Source organism: Anabrus simplex, chromosome 10 (assembly GCF_040414725.1).
Source record: "Anabrus simplex isolate iqAnaSimp1 chromosome 10, ASM4041472v1, whole genome shotgun sequence".
Classification (NCBI taxonomy): domain Eukaryota; kingdom Metazoa; phylum Arthropoda; class Insecta; order Orthoptera; family Tettigoniidae; genus Anabrus; species Anabrus simplex.
This window is the reverse complement of record NC_090274.1, coordinates 16,011,703-16,030,974: the sequence shown is the minus strand read 5'-3', so window position 1 is coordinate 16,030,974 and position 19,272 is coordinate 16,011,703. Positions and strand designations below refer to the sequence as shown.

The following is a 19,272-nucleotide window of genomic DNA, read 5'->3' as shown; positions in this document are numbered from 1 at the left end:
TTTCTGATAGGACAATATTCACTCACGGAGAGTACAAACGAAATAACTTTCCAGTGTTTATCATTCTTGTTATAGCAATAGAATTCAAACAAAAAGATTTAAAATTTACAGTTTTCCGGGTGAGGGGTACTTTACTCACTGGGGAATTATATACCCCTCCCCCAACATTTCTCTCTGATTTCGCACCCTGTAACAAAGGTCATAGGAGATACCGCACAATTCTAACTGGAGCATACATCTCTTCAGTACCGGACGAGTTGGCCGTGCGGTTAGGGTCGCGCGGCTGTGAGCTTGCACCGGGAGATAGTGGGTTCGAGTCCCACTGTAGACAGCCCTGAAGATGGTTTTCCGTGCTTTCCCATTTTCACACCAGGCAAATGCTGGGGCTGTACCTCAATTAAGCCGCTTCCTTCCAACTCCTGGGCCTTTCCTATCCCATCGTCGCCATAAGACCTATCTGTGTCGGTGCGATGTAAAGCCACTAGCAAAAGAAGAAAAAAAGCATCTCTTCAGTAAAATGTAAATAAATAAATAAAAATCTACTGGGAATTTCTGCAGAGACGAAGGAAGCTGGTGTATAAAGAATGACAAGTGAAGTCATGGGGGCACACACAATGAGCAGTAAATAAGCTGTAGGAAGTAGTTCAAATACTCACTTTTTGCTGAGGTGTCTCGAAACGTCGGACTTCTTGAAGCCGTCCAGCATGTAGAGTCTCTTGGCCAGTCGGATAGCTGAGGGAATGTCCACCGCCTTGGGGCTGTAGTGAAAGCTGTGAAGACTTTCTACGTCACTCTCGTCCTCCGACGACAGAGGGGGGGAGACAGTCTTATTAGCCACAGCCGCCAGCGTCGCTGGATCCTCGCCCAGAGTCGTCAGTTCGTCCTCGGACTCCCGTAGCTCCTGGCGGAATGAACGGTGTAAGCTCCCTAGCGGCGCGCAATCCGAGCCTCTTGTGCAAACTTATTTCCTGACCTTACTCGTCAAACAGCACGCATTGGCACTGCCGGGATTCCAAGTAACGTAGCCAGTTCAAAAAATAACTGACTTTGAAAACACCGCTAAGTAACCCGCCATTTGTCACGAATTTCTGAAACGATGTTATCGTTCAACACTTGTTAGTGGCCTGGCTCCATGGCTAAATGGTTTGTGTGCTAGCCCTTCGTCACAGGGATCCCGGGTTCGATTCCCGGCAGGGTCGGAAATTTTAACCATAATAGGTTAATTCCCCTGCGACTAGAACTGGCTGTATGTGTCGTCTTCATCATCATTTCATCCTCATCACGACGCGCAGGTCGCCTATGGGAGTCAAGCCTCTCCGAAGGCCACACGCCATGTTATATTATTATTATTACTTGTTAGTGTATGTCGAGATGTCTGCTGTTTACGGAGAGACATATCTGACTTGTAGAGCCTCCACCATGACTGTTGATTCGTGAACGAAGACAACAACTCACCTTTTCTTAAGCTGGAATCGTAGACGGAACAGCGCTTCATCTACGACATAAGAAGAGACGGCATTTGGAGCGTTGTTCTAATTCACGAGGAGACGAGGCCGCAGGAGAGCCCACTAAGGAGTCATTTCCGAAGTTCGGCTATTTTTTGAACAAGCGTTGTACTTCAGGGTTAGCATGGGCTATCATGTGACCGTCTCTCTAAATCATGGGTTTCATGATTATTTTTTTTTGCGGGGGGGGGGGGGGGGTGTTCTCTTATGGGCTTCCACTCCTAAAACAAAATTTGGACGAAGTGAAAAGACAAATGTACGTAAAAATACGCCATCTAGAGATCGTACACAATTTCAAAGAAATGTCAACCCGCTCCTTATGAAATCATTTGTTACTTTGACTTCGATAAGTTACAGATATCGAGTTTGAATTATTCCTCACCGCAGTGAAATGAATTCATATTCGTGATGTTGTACGGCAAGCGTCAGGAAACAAGTCTTAAAACTGCTGTCCTAAGCCGGTAAGTTCTCTCCCTTGCCTTCCTTGAGAAAGAACTTACCGACTTAGAGGGCAAGGAACACACATTCTTTTCCCCCGAGCTTAAGGCTTCCCCTGTGGGAGGGTGAGTCGGAGACCAGGGACCCCCTAGTGAGTCTGACCTCCCTCAGCCAACTCTTGTTCTCTTCCGACCCCGACGGTATTAGTTTTACGAGATCTGGGGAGTGGCCCATCGTTACCTTCATACTTCGAAGGGTTAAGGTTGTGATTGAGGAAGTACACATGGGAAAAGATATGCAATTGACAAACCTAATGTAAACAATAATAAACGAAGTAAGCTACACATTCAATGAATGGAATTTTAAAATGAAGGACAAAATAATAAATACCGAGCTCGATAGCTGCAGTTGCTTAAGTGCGGCCAGTATCCAGTAATCGGGAGATAGTGGGTTCGAGCCCTACTGTCGGCAGCCCTGAAGATGGTTTTCCGTGGTTTCCCATTTTCACACCAGGCAAATGCCGGGGCTGTGCCTTAATTAAGGCCACGGCTGCTTCCTTCCAATTCCTAGGTCTTTCATATCCCATCGTCGTAAGAATATTTGTGTCGGTGCGACGTAAAGCAAATAGCAAATAATAATAATAAATAAATAAATGATTTTAAAAAGCCGAGACACAAACAATGTATTACCACCAGCACGGATTTAATTTCTTGGAAGGAACTCAACATGATTTTCGTAAACCTCTCTTTATAAGGTGAATGGGTATCCAATCATTTCAACGAGATTTTCCACGCCGTCCTCGCTGGGATTCTTCTTAGAGGTCCGGTAGATTGGGGGCGTTGAAAATGAAACTCTCCCTAGAACTCGTAAACCTAAAATCATGTGGGCCTTGACCACGGGAGGTCGGCTAGCGCAACACATGCGAAAGCAATACTAGATTCAGCATGCCCCCCGGAGCCGTCCCTGATCCAATTCTCATTCCATCAGACAGTTTGCAGAAAGGGGCATTACGGTTAGTGTGAAAGCAGGACGAACATATATCACTTTGTCCAAGATATGGCCTACAGGCTGACATGTCGTCTTGAAAGAGAACAGAAGGTCCGCATTTCTCGACATGCCTCATTGGCCTGCAATATTCTTCTCTCTATTGAAAGAACATATTTTTCTTAATGTTATTCTTTTTCGAGCACATGGATGTCTTCATGCAGCTTTCAAAATATGACGAAGAATATTTTTAAGAGATAGGCTCACAGAACTCGGAATAGCAAAAAAGAAAAACTGAATTAATTATCTACTTCCTTGCCAGAAATTAAAAATTAAAATGATCTTAACTCCACTTTTGTTCTATAAATGTTTTCACTATGAAATCTTATTGCAACTTGTCAAGGGGATTGAGAAAAAAAGTTGCGAATTGTCATTTCTATGTCAGCTTCTTCGCAAAACGGATCTAGATATGCAGTAGTTCTTCGGATGGCATGAACCACCGACTGCTCAGGGGAACGCTCTTTCTCAAATCTGAAGCGGGTAAAGGCTTATCTAACCGGATGAGTGAAAGACAGAATTCACTTTTCGCGCGCTTCAATATTTAAGGAAGGTTGGTGCAAAAAAGACGGCTGGAAAACTGACTCGCGGAAAGGTCTTCTCATTAAAAAGAGTTACATTAAATTATATCATTAATGTTCTATCACTTTGTTAGATTTTTCAGGAATTTTAGAGTATGTATCTGTCATTCCATCAATTGTCTACTGCGAATGCACTCCCTTAATGACAGTAATGATTGAAAAACTCACAGCAGGGGCTGTTTGATCTAGGGGCGGCAGAGCTAAATCTGGTCCTGGGGAAAATATGTATGGAAAGGGGTTTCATATCATACCGAGTACGCTAGTATGACTGAACTATTCCCAGAAAGTTCCTTTTAACGAGTAATGACTAATGTGGTGTCAGTGTTGCAGCGTGAAATATGAAGCCGACTTGGGAAAGAACAAACGGTAGTGGGATAGGTTACACATAGTTTTAGTGCTGCCCCTCCCAGGTCCCAAAACCCAACCTTATAGTTAATAAGACTTACATCGTGGCAGCTGCAACAAGAGTTATTGCTCACCAGAGTCTCAGGACGGGGAGGAAAATGCAAGGGACTTGGTTGAATGATCAGTTAACAGCTCCTCGGAGCAATGTAGAAATATACCTACAGCAATGAGATTTTGACAACATGAACAGAATATGACACATTGCAAACCTGTTTTATTAACGTACAGTATATTAATATAAAGGTTTTAATACTTCTGTATAATGTATCTCGGTGATAATCATAAACTAGCAAACTCTTGTGAGAATTTTAATTGATCATTCTACCAAGTTTGATTGCAATCGATCTGCTCCAACCGGAACAGCTCCCTTGGGAGCTTATCCAGCGGATTCAACGGCTCTGCCTCTCTTCAGTACAGTTAAATGCTTGCAATCGAAAATACGTAAATGAAGAGAAATACAAATGGCCAATAATATTGAAAGGCAAAGATGGATATGGAAAGAAAGATGGTTGCAGGAGGACTCTGGCGAGTTTGAGTTATACACAGGCATGCAGAAATTCAAACCCAACTGGCGTCTTGCAGCCTTCCAGTCGAATCCCGTCACCTTTTTCACCAGCAAGTTGTTAAGGCTCTTAACAAGTTGCAAAACCAACAATCAGCTACTCAGTTTTATAAAGAAGATACAGTACATTGCAGGCATAAAACATTCACAGACAAAATACTTTCGGTAGCTTTACGAAAATCCAGTACTAAGTTCTACTACTGAACCATATAGACCAAGAGGAAATAGACTAACATATTAACAGTTTAGTAACAGAGGAAATCGCTAATACAGCGACAACATCTGAACCAACAAGGGTGTGTCATGTTACACTCTCCTACGTAGAATATCAGCTACTAAGAATGGCCAATACAGGTCTTACTGGTGGTGCCAAGTAGTAAAGCAACGGTTCGTAGGAGCACTTACTTTTGAAAGATTCAAGATCGATATTTAAAAATTCGACTGTCTTACAACAAACCTCTTACTCCGAAATTCATCCCTCCTGGAACAACAGACAGATGTTTACTTTTACCTACAATATAAGGCATATTTTATTAGTAGCTATGAAAAAAAAAAAAAAACCAATCAGTTACATTCAATCATCATCAACCAGTTCAAGAGCATAACTGAATATTCTTTCTACAAATCAGGATACACCCTTGATCCACCAGATTGGTTTGAAATCATTTTGTTTATTTCCGTGGAATCAACATTAGTGATATCTATGATGCTCATAGTATTCTGATCATTTTATGCATCCTCGAGATGATTATTTCATTCCCCTCCCCCCACTTAGCAGCTAATATTCATCATCTGCAATGTTCCCTTGTAAAAATCAGACTCGCCGTCTTTAGGAACAAAGGACTTTTCATATTGATTAAAACGATCACTTCCATATACGAAAATATTTTTTTTCAAAATAAAATTTAACAAACTCGAAAAAATCAATGATATGACGCGTCTGGTTCTTAGTTCAAATGCTCTCACTGTACGGCGATGCTAGATCTATGTAAACAAACACAGGATCGCTAAAGCTTTGTTTTATTTCTTTTACGGTGGTTTAATACTGCTTATGCTCGACGATGCCGAAATATTAATTTTATATGCCAGGAAACTGAATCTTAATGAGGCTCATTATAGTTCAAGTTGCATTATGATACAGGTTCTCCACCAATCAGAGTTCAGATTTTCATTATGATACAACTGTTTGACCAATTAGGTAAGGATAGCATCGCACCTGCGCTCAACGCACTAGCTTCGCATTTGTTTCCAAAATCGAACATGTCGGACACACATTAACTTCTAACCACAGGCACATTCTCGCAAATTCACTTCACCAACTGTACAATAAACAATGTGTATTTGAAATAAAGGTAGGTTATGATAACCTTATATCAAAGCTTTGAAAACATGACATTGTCAAGGTCTCTGATCCACTCCCGGAAAATCAATAACCCAGCGCATGCGCTCTGTTGAGTCAAGTTAACTGTAAATCTCGACAGAAATTTAAGAATATTAAAAAATGGAGTTATAATTATCGTCGAGCATAAACAGTCGTAGGCAACTCGCCTATAATGCTAATTAACACACTCGTATGGAAATTATAAAACTCGCTTCGCTCGTTTTATAAACATACTCGTGTCTTAGTTATTGCCATTATGGGCTTGTTATAAACATACTCGTGTCTTAGTTATTGCCATTATGGGCTTGTTGAATAATATACTATTATTATTTGAGTATATACTTTTAAAGAAACTAAAAGTTCAATTTTCTCTGATCGAAAAATAATATTAAAATTGTGATACGTTTACAAATATTGTAAAGGTGTTACATAGTTAAAATTCATCCAAACCTACAAATATACAGTATATAATATATATATTTATTTAAATGGTACAGATCTGCTATTTCTTTTGCACTGTCTAAAACGCATTAGTCTTTAATGATAAGTAATCTTGAGAACCTAAAACTCTAAATAACCTGTCCGCTGAGCCTAAAATTGGAACTCGTACTTTGTTACATTCTGCACTGTGCACGATCAATTTACAAATGCAGTACTTCTAAAACTGATTTGTATTTATCTGTGTGATGTCCAACATGTTCAAAGCACGGCAAATTCTCTTAAACCAGTGAAAGGTGTCGAGATAAAACCGACTCCCCTACACTTTTTTCAAAATAATTTTCCAGAAATATTCGCGAAATCTAATTCTGCTAATACTACAGCACTTGGACGTGGGCAGTCATCAATAATCACAATCTGATAATGCAATAAGTTTTCCTGAACGTGTCCCAGTATAAGCCCGAGCCAGTGAAATTGGTCCACGTTCGGCGTGGGTTTCGCAAACATCTGGGAATTCAACTTTGGACTTTCCCGTTGGTGTCAAGCTTGCTTCACTTCCACATCATATTGGAATATATATCCTCGTGATTCCTTTTCGTTTGCGAGTGCTTCATTGAATACATGTCAAAAGTTTAGTGACTGAACTTTGAGGAATGCGCGACTGTGTGTGTGTTATATTCTCACCTATTCAGGCGGAATGCCTCCAGTTTTAAGTATTGGTGTTTTAAATTGGGGAAATTACTTGTTTCTAAGGACGATCCTATCCCTTATATTCTCGTCATTTCTTCCTCCCTTAAATTGGGGAAATTACTTGTTTCTAAGGACGATCCTATCCCTTATATTCTCGTCATTTCTTCCTCCCTTCCTTCCCAGCTTCCCTAAATGATCTTTTTGAGTACTGGATGTGTACAGTCCTCATAGATAGATGTTTTTATGGTATTTGCTCAACTGTTTGTAATATTTCAGCTTGTAACACTATAGTTCATTGCATGTTAAGAAAACAGTATTGCTCTTATGACAACAGGGTTGCCATATCGCACTGATCTGCTCAACATCACGGGAAAACGGTGGCACAAATTTGTTAAATTCAGTATTTAATTTCAAGATAAAAAGCGGAAGAAACTAAGCTGTAAATTAGTTTTATGAACTAAAAGGGACTGGGGTTTACAGGGACTATTTTTATTTGTACAGAATCAGAGGTAAACTACGGCACACTAAAAAAAAACTCAGCATTGAAGTGTAAGGCAAATTGGGGAAGAAAATGTAAAAATATTATGTTTTTATTGGCTCAAGGGGTGAGGGTGCACTTAATTGCATTTAATAAATTTTCCCAGGCAACGCGGGGTACTACTATGCTGTCGTATCGCTCACAAGAACAATGGTAAAAATCAAATGCCGTCGTAAAACATGGTAAAATAGAAATACGCTTAAGAAAGAACAGCTAAATAACAAAACCAAGCACAAATAAAACACACGGCATATTTTTATCAGTACAAGTTATGCCATGACGTATCGCTGCACACCACAACAGCAAAATATTCAGTGACGACGTCTGTACAGCACACACAAATACTGTGCAATATACAACCAACTCTCACTCAACACAAGACAAGCCTAAAAACACACATGCAACAAATAAAATAAACATTGTAGATGACTTCACTACAGCAGTGAGTTGCCGGCGGTTCACGGAGCGACGGACTACGCGATAGAGGTGGGGACGGAGCGAGTAATACCGATGAGTAATCCGGTTGTAGCGGTAGAGCGCACCACCGATCCCCTCCGCTTACAACTGCGAGTACTCGCGGAGGACCTGAGCACAGTAGAGCTGGGGACGGAGCGGAGCGGAGCGGAGCAGTTGTTTGACGTCATCACCCGGTAGTACCGAGTGAACTACCGAGTACATGTCCTGACGCGGGACGTTTAAACACGTTATAGGTATGCACTGCGAAGGTATTACATCCCTCTATTAATACCCTTCTCTCACAACGTAACAACTGTAAATAACTGCATATATATTCACTATAATTGGTATATACGTAACTGCTAGGGAGTAGGAGGTAGTATGTGGAATAAATGTTAGTTACTGGTATAGTTAACTCATGCGAATAGTGAAACAAAGTATGGCGCATACCTACCGAAAGGGTTTGTATACAAGGGGATTGGAAGTTAACAGAAAAGTAATGTATTACCAATTATTTCGTAAGTTCATGTGATACGGTACACTGTTAATGAGAAGAATAACCTGAATATAAAGAATCTTATCAGAATATAATGAAAAACACTGATATAATTTCATCTACAGGATGACAAAAGTAATTACGTAAATGAACATTGACTGGAATGTCCTTCTTTGCAAACGGGATTACAAAACATATCTGACAACATACTACTACACGTCCCAATGCCAAACAGCTGTCAGTAGAATGCTTCTATAAATACAGTTATTATATTATATTATATTATATTATATTATATTATATTATATTATATTATATTATATTATATTTGATGTGCCACCACCCGTCGCGTATGTGCGGCCACAAAATTTGCATTTTGCGTGTTTTCTATTGTCAGTGACGTCAAAAAACTGCCAGGCATCCGACGGTTTTCGTGGCCATTGTGGAACAACTTTCTGTAAAAATTTCTTTAAATTCCTTTAAATGTTCTAAAAATATAACTACTATCTACGAATATGTTTAAATATCACACTAACACCACAAATAGTATCCAGTATTCGGGAGATAATAGGTTCGAACCCCACTGTCGGCAGCCCTGAAAATGGTTTTCCGTGGTTTCCCATTTTCACACCAGGCAAATGCTGGGGCCGTACCTTAATTGAGGCCACGGGCGCTTCCTTCCCACTCCTAGCCCTTTCCTGTCCCATCGTCGTCATAAGACCTATCTGTGTCGGTGCGACGTAAAACAACTAGCAAAACAAAAAAAAAACACCACAAATATAATCTAACAGGCTTTACATTATCTATAAAACATAACAAGCGTAGGAAATATATACGTACATTCGAAACAACACAGATTGAATACAGGTACTTTCGTACGTGTGTTGTGCGCTACACTGTGCTCAGGTCCTCCGCGAGTACTCGCAGTTGTAAGCGGAGGGGATCGGTGATGCGCTCTACCGCTACAACCGGATTACTCATCGGTATTACTCGCTCCGTCCCCACCTCTAGAGCACAGTGTAGCGCACAACACACCTACGAAAGTACCTGTATTCAATCTGTGTGTTTCGAATGTGCGTATATATTTCCTACGCTTGTTATGTTTTGTAGATAATGTAAAGTGTGTTAGATTATATTTGTGGTGTTAGTGTGATATTTAAACATATTCGTAGATAGCAGTTATATTTTTAGAATATTTAAAGGAATTTAAAGAAATTTTTACAGAACGTTGTTCCACAAATGCCACGAAAACCATCGGATGCCTGCAGTTTTTTGACATCACTGATAATAGGAAACACGCAAAATGCAAGTTTTGTGGCCGCACATACGCGACGGGTGGTGGCACATCAAATATAATATAATATAATATAATATAATATAATATAATATAATATAATAAGTGTATTTATAGAAGCATTCTACTGATAGCTGTTTGGCATTGGGACGTGTAGTAGTATGTTGTCAGATATGTTTTGTAATCACATTTGCAAAGGACATTCCAGTCAACGTTCATTTACGTAATTACTTTTTTCATCCTGTACATGAAATTATGTCAGTGTTTTTCATTATATTCTGATAAGATTCTTTATATTCAGGTTATTCTTCTCATTAACAGTGTACCGTATCACATGAACTTACGAAATAATTGTTAATTGTTAACTTCCAATCCCCTTGTATACAAACCCTTTCGGTAGGTATGCGCCATACTTTGTTTCACTATTCGAATGAGTTAACTATACGAGTTACTAACATTTATTCCACATACTACCTCCTACTCCCTAGCAGTTACGTATATAACAATAATAATGCATATATATGCAGTTATTTACAGTTGTTACGTTGTGAGAGAAGGGTATTAATAGGGGGATGCAATACCTTCGCAGTGCCATACCTATAACGTGTTTAAACGTCCCGCGTCAGGACATTCACTCGGTAGTTCACTCGGTACTACCGGGTGATGACGTCACAACAACTGCTCCGCTCCGTCCCCAGCACTACTACGCGAGGCTTGTATCAGAGCAACACAGAAGGAAAATGAAGGAAGGTCACGAAGCGATGGCTGTTCCTGCCATGGTGCTTTCACCCTACGAATATATTTATGAAAAAGAAAATGTTATGTAGTTATTTTAATAACTCACGGGCAGAAATACCACATCCTTTTTATCTGTTTTTCATAATATATTACGAAGTACAGTATAATATCCGTTAATCACGAGGAATTATGGGTGTCTCAGAGGGGATGTTCACTCCTTGTAGGTCCATAAGAGCAACACTGTTTTCTTAACGTGGAATGAGCTATAGTGGTCTAGCTTATTTCGATTTACAAAACTTGTATTAGGTTGGTTCATTTTATTTGTGTATTTGAGTGAGCTACCTGAGATAGATAGGTCAGTCAGTTTGACATGCATTGTATGTAAACTTTGGGAAAGCATTCTTTCTGATTATATTAGACATGTTTGTGAAATTAATAACTGGTTTGACAGAAGGCAGTTTGGGATTAGGAAAGGTCATTCCACTGAAGCTCAGCTTGTAGGATTTTAGCAAGATATAGCAGATATCCTGGATTCAGGAGGTCAAATGGACTGAATCGCGATTGACCTGTCTAAGGCATTTGATAGGGTAGATCAGGGGAGACTACTGGCAAAAATGAGTGCAATTGGACTAAAAAAAAGAGTGACTGAATGGGTGGCTATATTTCTAGAAAATAGAACTCAGAGAATTAGAGTAGACGAAGCTTTATCTGACTCTGTAATAATTAAGAGGGCAATTCCTCAAGGCAGTATTATTGGACCTTTATGTTTTCTTATATATATCAATGATATATGTAAAGAAGTGGAATCAGAGATAAGGCTGTTTGCAGATGATGTTATTCTGTACAGAGTAATAAGTAAGTTACAAGATTGTCAGCGGCTGCAGGTGACCTCGATAGTGTTGTGAGATGGACGGTGGGCAATGGTATGTTTATAAACGGGGTTAAAAGTCAGGTTGTGAGTTTCACAAATAGGAAAAGTCCTCTCAGTTTTAATTACTGCGTTGATGGGGTGAAAGTTCCTTTTGGGGATCATTGTAAGTATCTAGGTGTTAATATAAGAAAAGACCTTCATTGGGGTAATCACATAAATATGATTGTAAGTAAAGGATACAGATCTCTGCACATGGTTATGAGGGTATTTAGGGGTTGTAGTAAGGATGTAAAGGAGAGGGCGTATAAGTCTCTGGTAAGACCCCAACTAGAGTATGGTTCCAGTGTATGAGACCCTCACCAGGATTGCTTGATTCAAGAACTGAAAAAAATCCAAAGAAAAGCAGCTCGATTTGTTCTGGGTGATTTCTGACAAAAAAAGTAGCGTTACAAAAATGTTGCACAGTTTGGGCTGGGAAGACTTGGGAGAAAGGAGACGAGCTGCTCGATTAAGTGGTATGTTCCGAGCTGTCAGTGGAGAGATGGCGTGGGAGGACATCAGTAGACGAATAAGTTTTTTTTTTCTTTTTGCTATTGGCTTTACGTCGCACCGACACAGATATGTCTTATGGCGACGATGGCACAGGAAAGGACTAGGATTGGGAAGGAAGCGGCCGTGGCCTTAATTAAGGTACAGCCCCAGCATTTGCCTGGTGTGAAAATGGGAAACCACGGAAAACCATCTTCAGTCTTCAGGGCTGCCGACAGTGGGGATCGAACCTACTATCTCCCGAATACTGGATACTGGCCGCACTTAAGCGACTGCAGCTATCGAGCTCGGTACGAATAAGTTTGAGTGATGTCTTTAAAAAAGTAGGAAAGATCACAATATGAAGATAAAGTTGAAATTCAAGAGGACAAATTGGGGCAAATATTCTTTTATAGGAAGGGGAGTTAGGGATTGGAATAACTTACCAAGAGAAATGTTCAATAATTTTCCTATTTCTTTGCGATCATTTAAGAAAAGGCTAGGAAAACAACAGATAAGGAATCTGCCACCTGGGCGATTGCCCTAAATGCAAATCAGTAGTGATTGTGATAGAAGACTTGTTAAAAGAGTAAGAAATAGGAAATATATGCTTGGTCACTTATTGTTGTTGGTTCCTTGAAAATAATATACGAGTTCTTTAAATAATTTCTTTCTTTCTTTTGAGTAACTTTTATGAATTTCCCTAACCTTTCTCTCTGTTACCGTCCACAGATTTTTCGGGAAACCCAGCACCTCCAAACGGTGACAGAGCTGCTTCACGATCACCGCCTTCTACTGCGTAGTTTACATATGGTAACCAGAAGTTTCCCACCGTTACAAAGTGTTGCAAATAGTAGAGTTTCTCAGCATCAAACGTACCGCCCACTAATACGTAACACTACAAACATGCATCTTTCACGTGAGTGGCCTTAAATCCACACAGCCTGTCAGGAATGGAATGAATGAAGCCCCCCATCTAGCGGCGAGGATGGAAAATGTGTCGGCTGCCGAAGCCTGTCGGACTCCTCTGGGGCAATGATAAATGAATGACAGATTAAATGAAATGTTAATGGAGAGTGTTGCTGGAATGAAAGATGACAGGGAAAACCGGAGTACCCGGAGAAAAACCTGCCCGCCTCCGCTTTGTCCAGCACAAATTTGAACCTCAATATCCAGCGGTGAGAGGCAGGCGCGCTGCCGCCTGAGCCACGGAGGCTCTTGAGTGGCCTTAAATAAATAAATAAATAAATAAATAAATAAATAAATAAATAAAAGGTGAATACAGAACAGCGAAATTTTAATTGTCCTCGTAAGATTGCAACGAATAATCTTTACAAGGAGCTGCCCCAATTATTTGCTGTAAAGTATGACTGCTACAAAGTCACTAATTGCAGTAAAACCATGGTAAGTCAACCATGCTTTATATTCGGTAAGAACACTGACTAATCCTTACAAAACACTCGTCATACAGAATTCAGAAAGACACTTCATGAACGATGTGATGAGTTTGACCGTGTTTTCTTGACACATATCATGTCAAGTACGGGCCATGAAAGCATCAATGTTAACGATGCGAAATTGGTTCATTTTGGAAACAACTTTTCGGAATATTGCATTTAAAAGGTTTACGGCATTACTGTAATCTTTCTAAATTACTGCACACATCCTACTGCTGATTATTTTGTCCTAGATGTCATGTAGTATTCATACTCTCCCGGTTAAATATATGTATACATATATACACACTACACTGTATGGTCATAAAGTTATAGAAATAAGACCCTACAATATTTTATCACCAGGGCCATTTCCGTTAGGCTCGTAAGAAACTACACAGTTGACCTTCACACACAAAAGGTCAGTACAACTCGACTGCGCTAAACTTCATTACTTGGTGAGTTACTGTCTACCAGCTTACCAGGCAAGTCCTTACCCTACCAAAAACGACTGAATCCTCTTCATTCAGAGTTCAAGAAGTCAAGAGACCAAAATGGGGTTGTACAGAACACAGAACATGGCAGCATATCACACAGCATGCACACTAGTTAATCACTGAACACATTAATATATTAAGGGCCGAGATGTACAGCGTATTTGCCGTTAGCGGACATTACAGCATGAACTCAGTAACGCGTTGGAGGAAACGCAGCACGTACTACATCGCCTCACACTGGATGACAGTAGGAACAAGAACAGGCCGTAACCTCCAACCTGTTATACTAGAGGATGACAATGATACAAACACTACGGCGAATCGTAGTCTTATTTTCCAAATCACAGTTCAAGAGGATGGGACAGATACACATTTAAGGGCAAAAAAATTATGTTTTAAAATTCATTTTTATTTGTAATAAAAACTATCCTCATTAATCTGAAGAAAACAGTATTTTCCCTGCTAATTCAAATACACGCTTGTAAAGGTAGTCTGCTATGTGCCACTCTGTCATGATTCGTTTGTAGCTCATTTTGTGGTTTATGCCGTAATACAAGAACTACTGAAGACATGTTAGCGTATATAAACAACAAGCTCTAGGCTCCTTTGTTTGACACAAATGATTGAACTTTAAACATGATTAACAGTTCAATAAACTACTTTGAAAGGTACCAATCCAGGAAAAAATTCTGAAGGAATATCTTAGAGATTCTAGAGTACATTATTTACGGGGAACGGCATACTTCCAAAAAATCTATTTTTCGAAATAGTTTTGAATGTTTAACACAAATATAGCTGTACATTCTGGTGAATGAATATTGTAAATATCTGCATTAGTTTTGATGTTATGAATTAAAAAGGAAAAAGGTGAAAGGTCAAGTGCCTCACAAAACGTTATAGCTCATTTCGCACAAACTACATTAAGCAATTCAATCATCACTGATCCGCATTCAGAACTGTCGCCCAGGTGGCAGGTACCCTATCAATTGTTTACTTAGCTTTTACTTAAATGATTTCAAAGAACCTGAAAATTTATCGAACATCTGACCACCAGAATCTATAATATCTATGATATCTTGCTGCAATCCTACAAGCAGAGCCTCGCTAGAATAACCCTTCCGAAAACATGAACCGCCTTCTATCAAACCAGTTAGTAATTTTGCAAACGTGTCTGACATAATCAGAAGGAATGCTTTCCCGGAGCTTATAAGTAACACATGTCAAGCTGGCTGGCCTGTAATTATCTGTTTTATGTTTATCACCCTTATTTTTATTCTGGGACTACTATTGCAACTATCTATTCATTCATTCTATTCATTTCCCTCATAACCAGGGTCCGATTTTTAGAGTTTTATGAAAGTCCTTTATTATCTCAGATTTGCCTTTGATTGTTTTAGAAATGTTTAAAAATTATATGAATAAATATATTTGAGACGTATATAGATATGTTGTTTTTTTTTTTTTTTTTTTTTTACAGGCTTGACAAAAATTAGTTTTCCAACAGTAGTGAAATTAACATCTTCTCTAATCCGCTGCCGTATTAGACTTGTTTTTAAGAATATTTTGGCATGTCGAATAAGTTGCGCTATTTAAAATGAATAGGGCACACGACCTCACAAAGCAACTTCGGTATACACTCACTAGCGGCAGAAAGGTGACGAGAAGTAAAACTTCTTTTTTCACTAGACTTATCTTTTTGCCCCCCCCCCCCCCCCTCTCTCTCTTTTCAGACAATAGTGGATTCCATTCCTTTCGTCAAGAGGCCCCCAAGTGAACAGTTCTATAACTTACATGTATCATGTGCAATCAAGATAACTGGTAGCTCCACAAAGATCCACACATTAGGATCTTACGGGCATACAACACAAACGTGTGTTGCAACCTTATTAAAGAGGTAAGGGCGAAAACACAGGCCCTACTCATAACTTCTGAACTAACCACAGTCATGTACCTAGGGTTGATAGTTGGACACTGACATGGATTATCTGCACTGAAATATATTATACTGAAGTAATACAAAATAATCCGGCTCCGTGGCTAACTGCTGGGGTCCCGGGTTCGATTCCCGGCCGGGTAAGGGATTTTAGCATCTATTGGTTAATTCTCCTGGCTCGGAGACTCTTGTGTTCTGTGCCATCTTCAACAATAGACAGAAAAGGCCTAGGTCGCCCGTGGACGTCAACTTGAAAGGCATACAGCAGAACCTCTACAGAGGCCACATGTCATTTAAAATGACTAATTTTGGAAATATATTTCTGGAAGTGCTCAGTTTCGTATATGTGATTCTGAACAGCAACATGGCCCTGGCATCTAAACAGCCACCATTTTGTATAATTCGCAGGATGTGTAAACTTACTCTGATCTCATTTATACGGACATGCCTGATTTTCTCCTTCAAATCTGTATCAAGATGACAACCCGTCCATGCGGGAATTATTAACATCGTCAAATTATTACATTAATTAGTAAGTTTTACAGTGCCTATGAAATATATGATTCTATTTTAAACATGTAATGTTTCATAGCTGTGCATGCTGTAGAGGCTGAGATAAAACTACTACTTTTTGAAGGTCGTGCCATATACCATTCCCCTTAAATCATGTCAGCAAAATAAGTCAATTAATTGTTGTATTTACAGGGCAAACCCCATGTAGCTGATGAAAAATAATATGAATTTCACCGGGTATTTACTGTGTTGTGTTTTTTGAGTCATCAGTCCACAGACTGGTTTGACGCAGTTCTCCATGCCACCCTATCGTTTGCTAACCATTTCATTTCTACATAACTGCTGCATCCTACATCTGCTTGTCATATTCATACCGTTCTTACTGCCTACACTTCCCTCAACAATCAACTGAAGAAGTCCTGGGTGTCTTAAAATGTGTCCTATCATTCTTCTTCTCGCCAAATTTAGCCAAATCGATCTTCCCTCACCAATTTGTTTCAGTATCTCTTCATCCGTGATTTGGTCTATCCATCTCACCTTCACCATTCTTCTGTAACACCACATTTCAAAAGCTTCTATTCTCTTCCTTTCTGAACTAGTCATCGTCCATGTTTCACTTCCATACAATGCCATGCTCCAGACGAAAGTCTTCAAAAACATCTTTCTAATACCTACATCAATAAAAGAACAAATTATTTTCTTAAGAAAGCTCTTCCTTGCTTGTGCTAGTCTGTATTTTATATCCTCCTTACTTCTGCCAGGGTTAGTTATTTTACTACCCAAGTAACAATATTCATCTACTTCCTTTTCCATTTCCTAACGTAATTTTACCTGCATCGCCCCACTTCGATATTTATTTACTAGCCTTTATAAAAATTTGGAAATTATTTCATAAAAGGTAATAAATATGTTTTTGTTGTTGAGCTATACATATTTGAAATTAACTAAATTTTAACAAGTGTAAAGTGAACCTCCCCCATAACTGCTTCCATTGCTTAAAACAACTCTCCCAAGTACTCGCAACGTTCTATCTGTGAATAAACTTGTACAACACAGTAAAATAGTAAACCGTCGTATACACAAAATATCTAGCATATTTGTAGCATTTCTATATGTGTTAATGACTTGCCATCAAATGACACCTCTGCAACTTACACAACTGTCTCAAATCTACAGCAAAAGCTATAACAAACTTCAAACTACAGCAAAAGGATCACAGATCACAAATCTTCGAGAGAAAGCCACAAACACAGTTTGTTTTCAACAACTCTAAGGGCTACTCTGCACAGTCATTTCCTTACAAGAACCTGTTTTTGTTTTGTTTTTTGTTTTTTCTTGAGGAGAGGAAAGAAAGAACATTTCTCCAACACTTTCCTCTAATGTACACAATTAAGGTAATGAAATTCTTCGATGAGCTGAACGACAATATTAAAAAGCAGCTGAACAAAGTGATAGAGGTCCTGGAAATATATTAGCTCTAAAGTCATGTTCTTGAAATCGCAAAAAAAAAAAAAAAATGTGAAGACTGGTATCGTGGGATCCCCAAGTTGCTTGCTGTTACTCTTGTATTCACACTTCCCTCATGAACTGAGAAGAACTAGGATGTGGAGGTTGTGCTCGTCCTCTCTTCCCACATTGATATGTCATCGTGTTTCTGTTTGTTACCAATATTACGATGGTCCTGTTAAAACAGGAACTTGTCATTTTACCATATGAAATAACTGCAAGTAGTCGCTGATCTGCTTGTAAAAATACTAAACAATGGAAGTTTTGAATTCAGCAATATTTTTAAGAGTAAAAAATGGTGACAATTGCGATATATCAACCAAAACAACTAAAAGGTTTTGTATAAAGGTAAACAAAATGGACAACGGAATTTTTAAAAGAATTGAAGAAATCTTAGGCATGTTGTAAATATGGCGCAGTGACTCTTGAGGTAAAACGAAAGAGTTAGAAGTATCAAACAACAGTGATAAGAAAAAAGAAGCAGAAGGGGTCAGTTGTGTTTACAGGACAGCCAGGAAAGAAATCTAAGGAAAACTTGAAAAAGTAACCAGTTCAAGTGAGGACATTTAAAATGACATCCCCATTTTATAAGGAATATTGTGCAATAAAGTGTACTGTCCCTCTTGTTATTAATCTTAACCCTTTGGCACTCAAGGCAACGATCTATCGTTACCCACAGGTCCTGCGAAAACAGTCACGGTAACGATCCGCCGTTACCCGCCTTTATTATTATTATTATTATTATTATTATTATTATTATTATTTAATTATTCACGTGCCAGATAGCAGCAGTTTTTCATGGAATAAGAAGAGCACAGTTTTAACTCACGTTATACTCTGCGGGAACTGCAGACTATCCGTATTTATCGATATTCTTAGAGTTTATAAACCTGTGCTCACTGCAGTTCGGTGTCTTGTGTACGTCATGGCTGGCTGCAAACATGCGAGCATTTCTCTCCGTTTTTGTTGATTATACTGATTATATAGTGAAATTAAACAGTACCATATGCATTGTGTTTAGTTTATTTACTAGTTCATTAATTAAATAGTTTTCTTAGGTAATTAGGTGCGTAGTGTAAGCCTAGTCGGATATAGTTCACTTAAGTTAGGCCTAGTTATTTATCGCTTCCGACATGGCGAAGACGATATCACTGAATATCTTGACAATTATTCAAGTGATTATGTTTCTTTGTCATAATCAGAAAGCGTTCATGACGATGATAATAATCCAGCACTTCCAGTAAGAAATGCGTATTTTATACAAAATAGCAGACTTTTTCATTGATACACCACTTTACACAATTTAATCTATCCTTGGATCTAATGCACACAGAATCTTTATATTTAGCACGCTAGTAAACAATAGTATGACCTTTCTACTAACACCAATCACAAATTTGTGCATTGAACACCATTTTTCAGAAT

General features: G+C 39.0%; 1 protein-coding gene across 5 annotated transcripts in view; it reads right to left on the bottom strand.

The window, feature by feature from the left end:
* The window catches only part of Efa6 (Exchange factor for Arf 6), a 366,073-nt gene that overhangs the window by 93,346 nt on the left and 253,455 nt on the right, over positions 1 to 19,272 (bottom strand). For 4 of the 5 annotated variants that reach the window (XR_010861133.2, XM_067154852.2, XM_067154854.2 and 1 more), the window contains exon 5: positions 657 to 901. Coding sequence is in view for 4 of the 5 variants with exons in the window: in XM_067154852.2 (XP_067010953.2) it covers positions 657 to 901 (245 nt within the window). In the remaining variant the exon portion in view is untranslated. The remainder of the gene's footprint in view (positions 1 to 656; positions 902 to 19,272) is intronic. The other variant, XM_067154853.2, reaches the window with a different exon arrangement.